Here is a 12,410-nt window from a genome sequence, read left to right as displayed (position 1 = left end):
CGGCGCCTGTAGTCCCAGCTACCGGGGAGGCTGAGGCAGGAGAATGGCGTGAACCCGGGAGGCGGAGCTTGCAGTGAGCTGAGATCCGGCCACAGCACTCCAGCCCGAGTGACAGAGCGAGACTCCGTCTCAAAAAAAAAAAAAAAAAAGAAAGGAGGATCACTTGAGGTCAGGAGTTTTGAGCCCACCCTGGGAACCACAGTGAGACCCTGTCCCTAAAAAATTATAAAAATAAGAAATAATCCAGGCACGGTGGTGCATGCCTATAGTCCCAGCTACCCGGGAGGTGAAGACGGGAGGGTCCCTTGAGCCCAGGGAGTTTGAGGTAACAGTGAGCTATGATGGTGCCTCTGCATTCCAGCCTGAGTGACAGAGCAAGATCCTGTCTCTAAAATAATAAAAAAAAATTCTGCATGCATAAGATGTTCAATGTAGTCAAGTTTTAAATTTTGTACTGTGGCTCTGGTATGGTAAACCATTCGAATGAGCTAAGCAGTTAAACATGTTTACTTTCTAAAAGCAAATGAGGAAAAAGGCCTTGTAAGAGAAATATAAATCACCCTTTATTACACTGAATGACATTTTGTTAGTGGTTTATAACTTCAGTAGAATTACAGAGGTTCTTTTCCTGTTATCACACTGAAAGGCTAGATGAGATTTCACAAGTACTCTGGTGATAAAGAGAACAGTATGCATAATTCATCTCTAGATAAATGATTTGATAATCAGGTCATGAGGGCCTCGCTGCCCACGGAGAGAAAATAGCATATAGTCTGGGATTTCTTCCCATTATTCCCACTTCTCCCCGTGGTTCTCAAAGACACCTTAGACAATTTGTGATTTCTCCTGGCATTAGATCCTCACTACACAAGTCTCGCTTGGGTTATGGGAATGTCAGGATTTCTGCATCCTGGAAACCTAAATAACAATAAAAAATGTTAAGTGATATGGTCAACTTTTAAGAGTGGCCTTTGACTACACTGATAATAGATTTTTTTACAATTTTTCTTTTTTTTTTTAAATTTCAGAACTTTCAGAGTTTCTGCAGAATTTCTATCCAATTGTCAGACCCATTGGCAGGTATTAATTCTTTGTTATCGCAGATTATTATCATTTTTTTAAAGTTAATATTATGACACATTTAAACCTTGGGCTGTCAAAGTCACACAACTACACACACTCTATAAGCCATAAAGCAAACCAAGACTATTTGTGCTGCAATCTGTAGAGACAGGCACAAGCAGGGAAAAAACACCAGGGCAATGTGCACGTGGCCAGCTGGTCCACAGCAGCCTCGGGGGTGGACGCACCACCCCTCTCACTCACCTTCAAGTCCTGCTCCAGGCTTCGAATAAGCTCGCCATCCACCTGACCCGTCTCAGCCACTTTCAGGCTTTTCTGCTCAGCTTTCCGAAGACGGTACTGCAGGATTCGGCAGTTTTTATTAGCACGGTCCAGTTCTCGCCGAAGTTCCTGCAGCTGGTAAACATCTTCCTCTAAATAACTGTCTCTCATCTCTTCCATCTCAGCACGGAGTTCATCTAACTCATCCTATGCAAACCAGACAGAGAAGATTTATGAGCCAAGTACATCAAAAAAGGATGGTGTGTCTCTCCTTCATCCCCGCTCCTCAATACTAAATATTGAAAACCTGCACGCTTACCCATCAGCTCATGGCCACGCCTGTGTGACAGGCAGCAGAACCTCTGGAAATTTGCACATGAGATAATATAATTGAGTATTTGTTCAAATCTTATGTAACCAGAAGCTAAAAAACTGGATTATTCATTGTGGCCTCTCAGAACTTATCCCACTCCCAACATCTCCTTACATAATCAAATCAAATCAACTCTGCAGATAATCGAACCTTTCGATTCAAACCAAACATTGACCTAAGCCTTTATCTCTAAGGCATAACCTAGGTACTAAGATGAATCATAGGAACCCTGCCTTCAAAGAACATACACTTCAGCAGGATAACAACTGCTAATTGCCCTGGAACTATAACATACCTGCAAACGTCCCAAAAATCCTATTCCACAAGACGCATCTCAGCATTGACTAAGCAACTCTATCCACAAATGAGACATTTTCCATTATTTTAAATACACACTGGGTATGTTTTTTCCCATTCATCTATCCTGTATTTCCCACACCTCCACTCTTTGCTGTCCACAGGAACATACCGTGAATACAGGGGAACCCAAGGAGTCATTCCTGGCTCTCCCTTCCCTCCCATTTCGCAGCCAAGCCCTCAGCCAGAGCTGTGCCCCCTCTGGACGGATCCCCCTGGTCCAGGCCTCCCTCCCTGGGGGAGGGGAGCCACACACAGATGTAAGTGGAGACACACAGGTGCCCACTGCCCAGCTGGCCCTTTAATCCTCCTATAGTCTGTCCCCCACCCAGCAGAGTGATCCTTTAATGTGCAAATCAGACCACCTCACTCCCTTCTCAAACCCTCCAGGGGCTTCCTTCTTTCCAGGCCTCCCAGGGCCTCCTGGCCACACCCCCTCCCTGCCCACGACTAGCCCTGCAGGGTCTGAGACTGCTCGCACCTTTGCTTCTTCAGGCCTCAAGACCTTACCTGCTATTCCCACTTCTGAAAACACTCCCCACTCCAGATCTCTGCAGAGTTCATTCCCTCATATAACCTGAGGTCATGCAAAGCCTCCCCTGCCCACCCTCATCAGCCCCCAAGTCTCTAGTCTCTTGCTGGCTCTATTTCCTTCCCACCTCTGAGCGCCATCTAATAGTATTGATATTTTTTCCTACTTACTGTCTGTCACCTACACTAACAAGGTAAGCTTCAGAGGGGAGCAAGCCTGTCTGTCTTGCTCTTCTCTGCCATCCAGAGCAGCATGGAGCACACAGTAGGCCCTCAATAAATACTGAATGAACACACAGGTGCGCCAGTAAACACTTACAAACACCAAGTCAGAAAGGCAACTAACATCAGACACAACTGCATGCTCGCTTTGTTCCAGTCTTGCAGCCCAACGATGAAAAAGCTTCTTCCCAAACCTACAGACGTAGCTGCAGGTATGAGATATTCACACTACTGAAGTGTTACACAGGATTTAGAGGAGGAACAATTTGGAAGGAGGAAGATGAAGAAAACACTCTAGGGATTTTCTTGACTGGTTTCATAATTGATAGTTTTAGATGCCTCCAGAATAGCATGCACTCAGTTATTCCCATTTACTTTATTCAATTAATATTAAGGTTCAAGAAAAAAAAGTATCTCCTACACTTAGACACCCTAATTGTCCATTCTTGTCCTGCTATTTAGTTTGTTCCTGAATTCCTACCACTCAGGCTAATCCTGTATTTATTCTTAAAACCAGGAATTGACTCACAGTATAAAACAACGTGCCCAACATCTCAGCCTCAGACAAAAAAAAAAGAACAAAAAGAAATCTCCTGAAGATGTGTTTATCCTAGGTAAGATTAAGTACAAGAAACACAACAAATAAAATTGGGAATCCTTATGGAAAAATAAGAGTTGGCACAAAATGGGGTGACGAAGATGCTTCAGTCAACCTTAGCTATACACAATGGTTGACTGGATAGGGCACAGATATGGCAACTCATCCCCTAATCCAGCCTGTAGGTTCTCTCCACTCTGTCTACACTATCCCATCAAGAGAATGAGCTACTCACTTGACCAGGACTCAACTGGAGCCTGTTTCAATAGGCTACCAAGGAGAACAGATGTTAAAGAAGAAAGCTTCATCAACTTCCCAGTAGTCAAATGCATAAAATGTTCTTCTTCTTGGCTCCTAAATGTTCCTACAGAATTTCTATACCAATGATGAAAATATTAAAAATATAAGATGTCCTAATGCATCTGAAGAAAGATCAGTCTTAACACTGAAAATGTTGTGAACTCTAACCGAGTTTCATTTCTTTTTTCCTCCATGGAAATCTCTCCTGGTAAATCCTGGTCCTTGTGGTGAGATCTGCTGGAACTGGAAGTTACTGAACTGAGCATAGGAGCTGATCAGCTGAACACACATAAACAGAATGGGTGGTCTGGGCTCTTCAGGGGACCAGAGAACACAGCTCTTTCAGGATAGTGCTTGCCAACCTTCCAGAAATCTTCCACAAAGAGGAGGCTGTTACTGATGCCTGATCACTGAGGCTTTGATGACGCCCTATGGGAGCTGTACCCCTGCACTACCCACTCCTAGAGGAGGTCAACTGCAGACTGAACGCTTTAAAATGAGCCTTGTGGTTGTCACTCTTTCAACAGAGTGGGAAGTTAGTTCTGAATCTTCAAAAACCAACGTCAAGTTTGATTCGCACCCCATCCATGAAACTAATGGATCAGACTTTAAGAACCTAATAGCCAATGCTTGTTTCTGAGTAAAGAGGTAATTGTTTCACTGAGTCATTAATACAAATTGGTTCAATACAAGCAATAATCACTAAATGTTCAACACTAAGTCAATAAATATATATGTATATGTATATCCCTACATACAAATATACAGTGACTTTGGCCATTCTGTTCATGAAAAGAATGGTTTGCGATTGCTTTTCCTTCCAGAAAGCCCTCCAGAGTCATTAATGCCTGGGATTATCTTAACTCAGACAAAAGTTTTTAAAATGCAATACAGCCCTAAGATGCAAGATACAGCTTCCAGGTATAAAACGTCTCTAGCATTCAGACTTTGCCACAGGAGAACCCATATCCACCCTAATGTTAAATGCTACATTTTTATACACGTTACACGTGACGAAAACTGTTCAAGGGCTAGATGCAACCACGCCTCCACATCATTGAGCAGGCCAGATGTAAATAGCAATATTTTTTGGCACAAATATCACCAACATTAGTTGTACTGAAAAGAAAATTAGGGGCCAGGCGCGGTGGCTCACACCTGTAATCCCAGCACTTTGGGAGGCCGAGGGGGCGGATCACAAGGTCAGGAGATCGAGGCCATCCTGGCTAACACGGTGAAACCCCGTCTCTACTAAAAATACAAAAAATTAGCCAGGCGTGGTGGCGGGCACCTGTAGTCCCAGCTACTCAGGAGGCTGAGGCAGGAGAATGGCGTGAACCTAGGAGACAGAGCTTGCAGTGAGCAGAGATGGCACCACTGCACTCCAGCCTGGGTGACAGAGTGAGACTTTGTCTCAAAAAAAAAACAAAGAAAAGAAAAAAGAAAATTAAGGAGAGACCATATGATATGGTTCCCCATACCACATGGATCCCCACTCAAATCTCACCTTGAGCTATAGCTCCCATAATCCTCACGTGCCATGGGAGGGGCCCAGTGGAAGGGTAACTGAACCATGGGGGTGGGTTTTCCTGTGCTGTTCTCGTGATAGTGAGTAAGTCTCAAAAGAGATCTGATGGTTTTACAAAAGGCAGTTCCCCTGCACAGTTCTTACGTGCCTCCACGTAACATGTGTCTGTGCTCCTCCTTTGCCTTCCACCATGATTGTGAGGCCTCCCCAGCCATGTGGAACTGTGAGTCCATTAAATCCTTTTATCTTTATAATAATTACCCAGTCTAGTGTTTCACAGAAGTATAAAAATGGACTAATGCACCATAACTGCATGTATTTAAATCACTGCTCTTATAATTCATATTTTATCTAAATTTACAAAACAGGCGTCGTTTATTAAGCACCTCACCCTCATTACTAACCCTACAATAACCCTGTCTAGAACATATTACACAGTTTCTAGACAAAAAAACAAAACCGAAGCCAGTTACATGCGTCCAAAGCTTCACATCTAGTAAACGGAAGCCACACTGCAAACCCAGGCCTGTCTGCTTTCAAACACACACTCTTTCAAGTAAATACTATAAATTATTTGCTTCAACCCGGACAAACGAAATAATAACAGACCTTCAATTGTACTTTTAAAAGCCGACCACCATCAGTGTAAACCAGTAAAAGCAGCCTAACATTTACAGCTCGACAAGTGACAACACACAAGCATATCCATTAGAGCAACTGGTTCTTAGGAAGACACTGCAATGTGCGGCAAAGATATTCAAGCCTCTTCCCACCTTTTTTTAAAGAGACAGGGTCTCACTCTGTGACCCAACCTGGAGCACAGTGGTGCAACCATGGCTCACTGCCAGCCACCTTGAGCTCCTGGGCTCAAGTGATCTTCCTGCCTCAGCCTCCTGAGCAGCTGGGATTATAAGCACATGCCACCATGCCTGGCTAATACTCCCATCTTTAAAATGAGGAAACTGAGATTCTATAAGTATAAATGGCTTTCCACCATTGGTCTGTTGCAGAGATAGGACCAGGGCCAGTATTTCAACTCTTTGCAGAGAGCATAGAAAAAAGTAATTTTCAGGTTCAGTGAAAAGCAGTTAAAGAGAAGCAAATTATAAACCATGTAAGCTGGCAGCAGCCATCTGAAAAGCAAAAACCATGATTATTGGAATTAGGGTCACGATGGATAGTGCTTCTCAAACTAACATTACGTTAATTTTCTTACGGCATGCTCCAATTTAGAAAACCGTATTGCAGAACCTTAACGACATCTGCCTACTAAAAATTTACGTAAACCAAATCAAGCAGAGTATATGATGTTTCTGACAGGTGTAACTTAAGATATAGTAAATAAAACTGGAAAATTGCTATTGTCTTTTTATACACAGAAATAAGAAAAAAAAAACTGTCCTTTATAGTTTTTTACTGAATTAACATCAAGTCTAGATGATACTTAAGTGTTAGATCATTATCTCATTGAAAAGCTAGTTTTAATTAAATATCTTTTGTAAGTTTTGTATTATCAAACGAAATCTTGAAGTATTGTGAAGTCCGGTTAACTATTCCCCTTTGCCTGTGGCTGACAAATCAAGCCTTATCATGTTTCTCAAATTAGAGGAACAACGAGGTACCATGTGTGCACTAGAGTAAACCAACATTAAAGTTACATGTTTCGATGAAAACCTCTAACAGGATACTTATTCATGAATAATAATAATAAAAACCGAATCCATGGTTTCTTAGTATAAGTGATGAAAACTCTTAAGCATGTTAATAACTATATGAAAATCTGAATCTCTTTTAAATACCCAAAATCAGTAACTATCTCTATTTTAGCACCTCCTCTTTAAATAGACCCAGTTTGGATGGTAGAAGCAGTCATCTGGCTACTGCTGCAATAATCTACCTTCTGGGCAGACACAAACTACTGTCTTTTTAACATACGAATAATCCACCTCACTTCCCTCCAGACAAGGGAAACGTTCTCCTCCAAGAGTTCCAGCTGTAACTAAGGAGGTGCAGGGCCACTCCCACTGTCTACCAGGTGACGGTCCCGCCAGCAGCTGGTGGCCACAGCTCTCACCTACGGTAGCTGCCACTGAAAACGATCATAGCCGCTCTCTTTCACTGGCTGAATACACAGTGGGTATGGACAGCGAATGTCGGGAAAGAATGGGGAATATTGCCCGTGTTAACCCTTCCGAAAGAGAAAGGAGTTCGGGGAGCAACGAGGCGCTGAGACACATCAGCGGCAGAGCACCGCCTGCGCTCCCCTCCAAGTGCCCCTCCACCCCCAGGCCACACTGAGCGCCCGGCACCTGGGCAGCCCGGCAGCCAAATGTCACAAACCAGGTCAGGGCTTGAAACTCAAAAGCCTAACTCCAATGAGAAGTAGGATGGTAAGCTTGGAGCAGCAGTGAGACACTGCAACCCATAAAACCAAGGCTCAACCTCTCCCTTAGGAAATCACATTCCTCTCCAAGAAGCCAATTTTATCTGCCCTTGTATCTAGCACCAACTTGTTTTAACAAAAAATAATTCCTATGAAATAACTGAGAAAGCAAAGCAAAAAGAAACAGCTCTTCCCACCCCAATCCTCACCCACCCTGCAGGAGGTCAGCACGGCAAGGGGACACTATTTGGGGGTGTGGGAGGTGTGAGGTTATGGCCACTGAAAGCATTTTCAAAATAGGCTAGTAAACGCCAACTGATTAAGTCCTCCTGAAAAGCCTGTGGAAACAAAGAACATAATTAATATGTTGACAATGAGCACTCCGGCTTGTCTGATTGTCGCAGAGCACTCGAGCAAAACACAGTCCTGGCAGCCTGGCACGGAAGGAACACACCAGCACTTTACCGAAGTCCTCAACATTAAGAAAGTGCCTGGGTTTTATGAGAAGCCCAGGCCTTTGGATAACTCAATTGAAGCGCTCACCTGAATTTCGGAATACTTCCAAACGTATTTGAGTTTATCAGAGGTCAAAGGACAAGAATGCTTTTCTGTCTCTGTTTTCACACAAAAGCCAGCTACCTGGATTGATTTTGCATTTTTCATCTAGTCACCCAGGCACCATTTGATGAAGGTGGAGAAGGAACAGAAAGCAGAGTCAGGGATGATGAAACCGTGCTCCGTTACAGCACAACAGAAGGTATCCACTTCTCTGTTGACACTGGCTATTTTAAAAAATACAGGCCAGGCCGGGCACGGTGGCTCATGCCTGTAATCCCAGCACTTTGGGAAGCCAAAGCGGGCGGATCACCTGAGGTCACGAGTTCAAGACCAGCCTGGCTAAAATGGTGAAACCATGTCTCTACTAAAAATTCAAAAATTAGCCAAGCATGGTGGCAGGCACTTGTAATCCCAGCTACTCAGGAGGCTGAGGCAGGAGAACTGCTTAAACCTGGGAGGCGGAGGGTGCAGTGAGCCGAGATCATGCCACCGCACTCCAGCCTGGGCAACACAGCAAGACTCCATCTCAAAAACAATAAAAAATAAAAAATAAAATAAAATAATACAGCAGCCTGGCTAAAAGCCAAGATAATTCCACTTAAATGTCCTGATCCATAGGACATCCTCCTAAGGTTTTGCTGGACTTATTTTTCTGCTGAATTGGGCTTTGGTCATTCTAGTTCAGAAACTGTGACAGTCTTGTACAACAATGATGACAGCACTTATTTGGAATCCTCCAGAATACAGTAACGTAAAATCTGTGGGCCAAGCCTCTTGTCAGATACAATGGAATAGACGGATGCCGTATCTAAACCTCAGAGTTAGTTCTGTGCAGCACTCCCTAACAAAGCAGCAGGTCAAGGATGTACTTTTATCTACCCTCTTTAAAAAGTACCCCTATGGGGCACAGAGGCTCAAACTTGTAATCCTAGCACTTTAGGAGGGCAAGGAGGGAGGATCACTTGAAGCCGGGAGTTCAAGACAAGCCTAGACAACATAGCCAGACCCTGTCTCTATAAAAAATTTAAAAAGCCCAGCTTGGTGGTGTGTACCTGTGGTCCCAGCTACTTAGCAGGATGAAGCAGGAAGATCACTTGAGCCCACAGTTTCAAGGCTGCAGTGAGCTATAATCATGCCACTGCACTCCAGCCTGGGCCACAGAGCAAGACTGTCTCTTTAGAAAAAAGAAAAGAAAAGAAACAGAAAAAAGTACCCCTGAAAACAACAAAAAGGGAAGTTTTGATTTATAAAGGGCACACACTAACCACCACTGCATGCCACCAAAGGCATGACTACTGCCTCTGCCCCATGGGGTCCCTGAAGCTCTGGACCCAATTCTGCACAAGTGGGCAGGCTCCATGACCTGTAGAAAAAAAGTCCATTAGGATCCTTGCGTCTCTTTCCTGAACTGAATTACTGTCATTTAAGCTTCTGAGTGACCAAGTGAATACCTCACATGCATACACGTAATCATCTGGTTTGCTCGCCTCCTTCAGAACCCTCTTCTCTCCCCTGCTGCCAGAGGAAGGGTGGGGAAGTGGGCTCAGGCAGAGTAAATGGATGCAAGTGACACCTCCTCCACAGTAAATGGCAACTGAACAGTCCTCACAACTGAAACACTGGCAGTGGGATTTATGTGACCATTCGTACACACGCTAGTGGAGAGACGGGCATGACGGCCCTCTCACCTGAAAAGAAAACAGAGGGCCCCTAAAAAGCTCACCACAGGGAACATTTTGAGCTACGAAAACAACTCAGAAGCAGTGTGCTCAGAGGAAAGCGGCCTCGCTGGAAATAGGGCTGCATCCCGGTGCAGTAAAATGGGCACAGGTGCTGGGGAAACACAGGTGCCACCACTTACTCATTGTATGACCTTGGCCAAGTCATTTGTTTTAGCTTCTCAGCATCTCCGTCTGTGAAACAGTAGTTATGACCATGGTACCAGCACCACCACCACCACCACGCTATGTTGTTGGGAAGATCCACTGAAATACCAAATACACTATATGAAACTCCAGGCTCAGACACATTTCATTCATGGCGAAAAAATAAAGCAAATAACCAGTTGCACCAAGAATGAACTTCAAAATGACCGATAGCGTACCTTTAAATCAAAGGTATAATGAGAAACTTCTTTAAAGAAATACAATTTTCCCTTGCATAGCAGTCATTTGGATAAGCACCGTTCAATCAGAAAGTAAGTCAGGGGTTATACTAAGAGCCGAGGACACAGAAACAAGATTATCTTTGTGACCCTCAGGGAGCTTACATTTGTTGGAGATTTACAAAACAGCTGCTTTCATGATGGAGTCACCCGCAACATAGTTGCCTCTGAACTTCACTCCGTTGTCTATTACCTAAGAGTAAGTGACAAAAGCAAACATACTATCTGAGACATCTTGCTGTAAGTCCCAATCTTTATTCTGTCACCTCTCTTTCTCTGCCTCACTGTTACTTCTTGCACAAAGTAAAATAACTACAAGGCTCAGCTGGTTGGAGCAGCTCCATAAGAGATTTAGGCTTGGGACCACCCAGGAGTGTTAATGTGCTCTGATTGTGAACTGCAGACTTCACCACCATTCACCTTAAAATCCAGTCCTCAACCCCACTAGCCAACAACTGGCCCGTATTGGTTAGGCTCATCATTTGCTGAGAAAACAGGTGAAATCACATAAACCCCTGAAGAAGCAGGGCCACACCCCTGGGTTTGAAGGCTGCTCATTAAGACTTAACAGATACACAGATTTATACCACTGGAGTTGTTTACGAACCTGAAGATTACAATAAATAAAACAGTTGCTATCAGTACAACTCCCCTTATTTTCTCTCAAGTCACCTGGATCGTCCTGACCCCGGGAACCCAGTCTGCAGCGTCAGCCCCCCTCCGTGGAGAAAAGATGGAGCTGGATTAAGCACCCAGTGCTAAGGCGACTAAGAGGCCACTGCCCGCAGGCCCTGCTGGAAAATACTCAGAGTGCAGCAGGCGCCGCGATTCCTTAGAAAGTGCTGGCGTGGCCTCTCCCGACACAGAAAGCCTGCTCCTGGATGCTTACAAAGGGCTGGCCCGCGCAACACTGTTGCTCCTCAACCCGGGCCACACTCCAGGGACCACTACTGAGCTTCAGCTTGGTCACCGAAAACGGCGCGGCCCCCTCTACCCGGGATGTCGGAGCCCAGGAGACCCTGAGGGCCCCCAGCTCTTTCTATAATTGCAGCAGAAGGGGCGGGCGGGTCCGCAGCCGGGGCCCCACAGTGGCATTGTCCTGACCCGCCACGCCCGCACGTGGCCCGGCTAGAGCTCTCTGGCGAAGGATCACCTGTTCCCACAGGCGAGGCTGGCACGTTCTGAGCGGGGACGGGGGTGTCGGCTGAGGTCCCCAAAACGATTACAGCCTCCTAGGCCCCAACAGGTCAACAAAAGTAAAAGTATCAGCGAAGAGAGGCAAGAGTTCTAGACGCGAGAACAGCGAAGTGGGTTGCAAACTGGCGGAGACCCCCAGATCTTGCTGCTCCTTCCAGAAGTTTGGGCTTAAGTTCCCAACGCCTGACAATGCGGGGGCAAAACCGTGTAGGGCAGGAGAGAGAAGGCGCTGGACAGGCCCAGGAAGGCGGGGTTGGCGGGTACCCGCCGCAGTCAGGCCCTCCGGGGGCGCCCCGGGACACCTGCGGCCGAGGCGCGGCTCACCTTGAGATAGTCGTTCTCCGAGCGCAGCTCCTCCATCTCCCGCAGCAGCTCCTCTTCCTCCGCCGCTGGCACGAGCCGAGGCTGCTCGCCCAGGCTGGGCTCCTTGGGGGTCCCGGGGACTGGTCGCTCGGGCGGTGCGCGACCCCGGGCATCCTCCGCCGCGCCGGGCCCCGCGAAACCCCCGGAAACTCCGCCCGGGATGCTCCAGCCCCCGGGACAGGAGCCCGCGGCGAGGAGAGCTGGGGGCTCGGGGCTGCCCGGCGGCGCTCCCCGGGCTGCGGGGCTCGGCGTCGGCGCTCCTCGGGTGGGTTCTCGGTCGCTGGAGCCCGTGCCAGATTCGGCGTCGCTGCTGGCGGCGGGGAGCAGGCGCTGCTCGTCGGAGAGGGGTTCGGAGGGGCAGTCGGAGAGGTCGGAGCTGCTGTCCGTGTGGCTGATGCGCGAACAGCGGGCCGGAGACCCGGCCACCGAGGTCACCGCGAGGGTCACGGCAGGGATCCGGGCGGCCGGGGTCGGGGGGACGATGGTGCGGGC

At 46.6% G+C, this 12,410-nt stretch overlaps 1 protein-coding gene across 1 annotated transcript in view; it reads right to left on the bottom strand.

Annotated features, from left to right (window-relative positions):
- Positions 1 to 12,072, bottom strand: part of MTCL1 (microtubule crosslinking factor 1) — a 123,953-nt gene extending 111,881 nt beyond the window's left edge. The window contains exons 1-2 of the mRNA XM_026456009.1: positions 11,880 to 12,072; positions 1,327 to 1,551 (exon numbers count right to left, since the gene is read on the bottom strand). Coding sequence (XP_026311794.1) covers positions 1,327 to 1,551; positions 11,880 to 11,915 — 261 coding nt within the window. The 5' untranslated portion in view covers positions 11,916 to 12,072. The remainder of the gene's footprint in view (positions 1 to 1,326; positions 1,552 to 11,879) is intronic.
- Between the last annotated feature and the right edge of the window lie 338 nt (positions 12,073 to 12,410).

Source organism: Piliocolobus tephrosceles, chromosome 18 (assembly GCF_002776525.5).
Source record: "Piliocolobus tephrosceles isolate RC106 chromosome 18, ASM277652v3, whole genome shotgun sequence".
In the NCBI taxonomy this organism is placed as follows: Eukaryota; Metazoa; Chordata; class Mammalia; order Primates; family Cercopithecidae; genus Piliocolobus; species Piliocolobus tephrosceles.
This window is presented reverse-complemented; position numbering and strand designations above follow the sequence as displayed.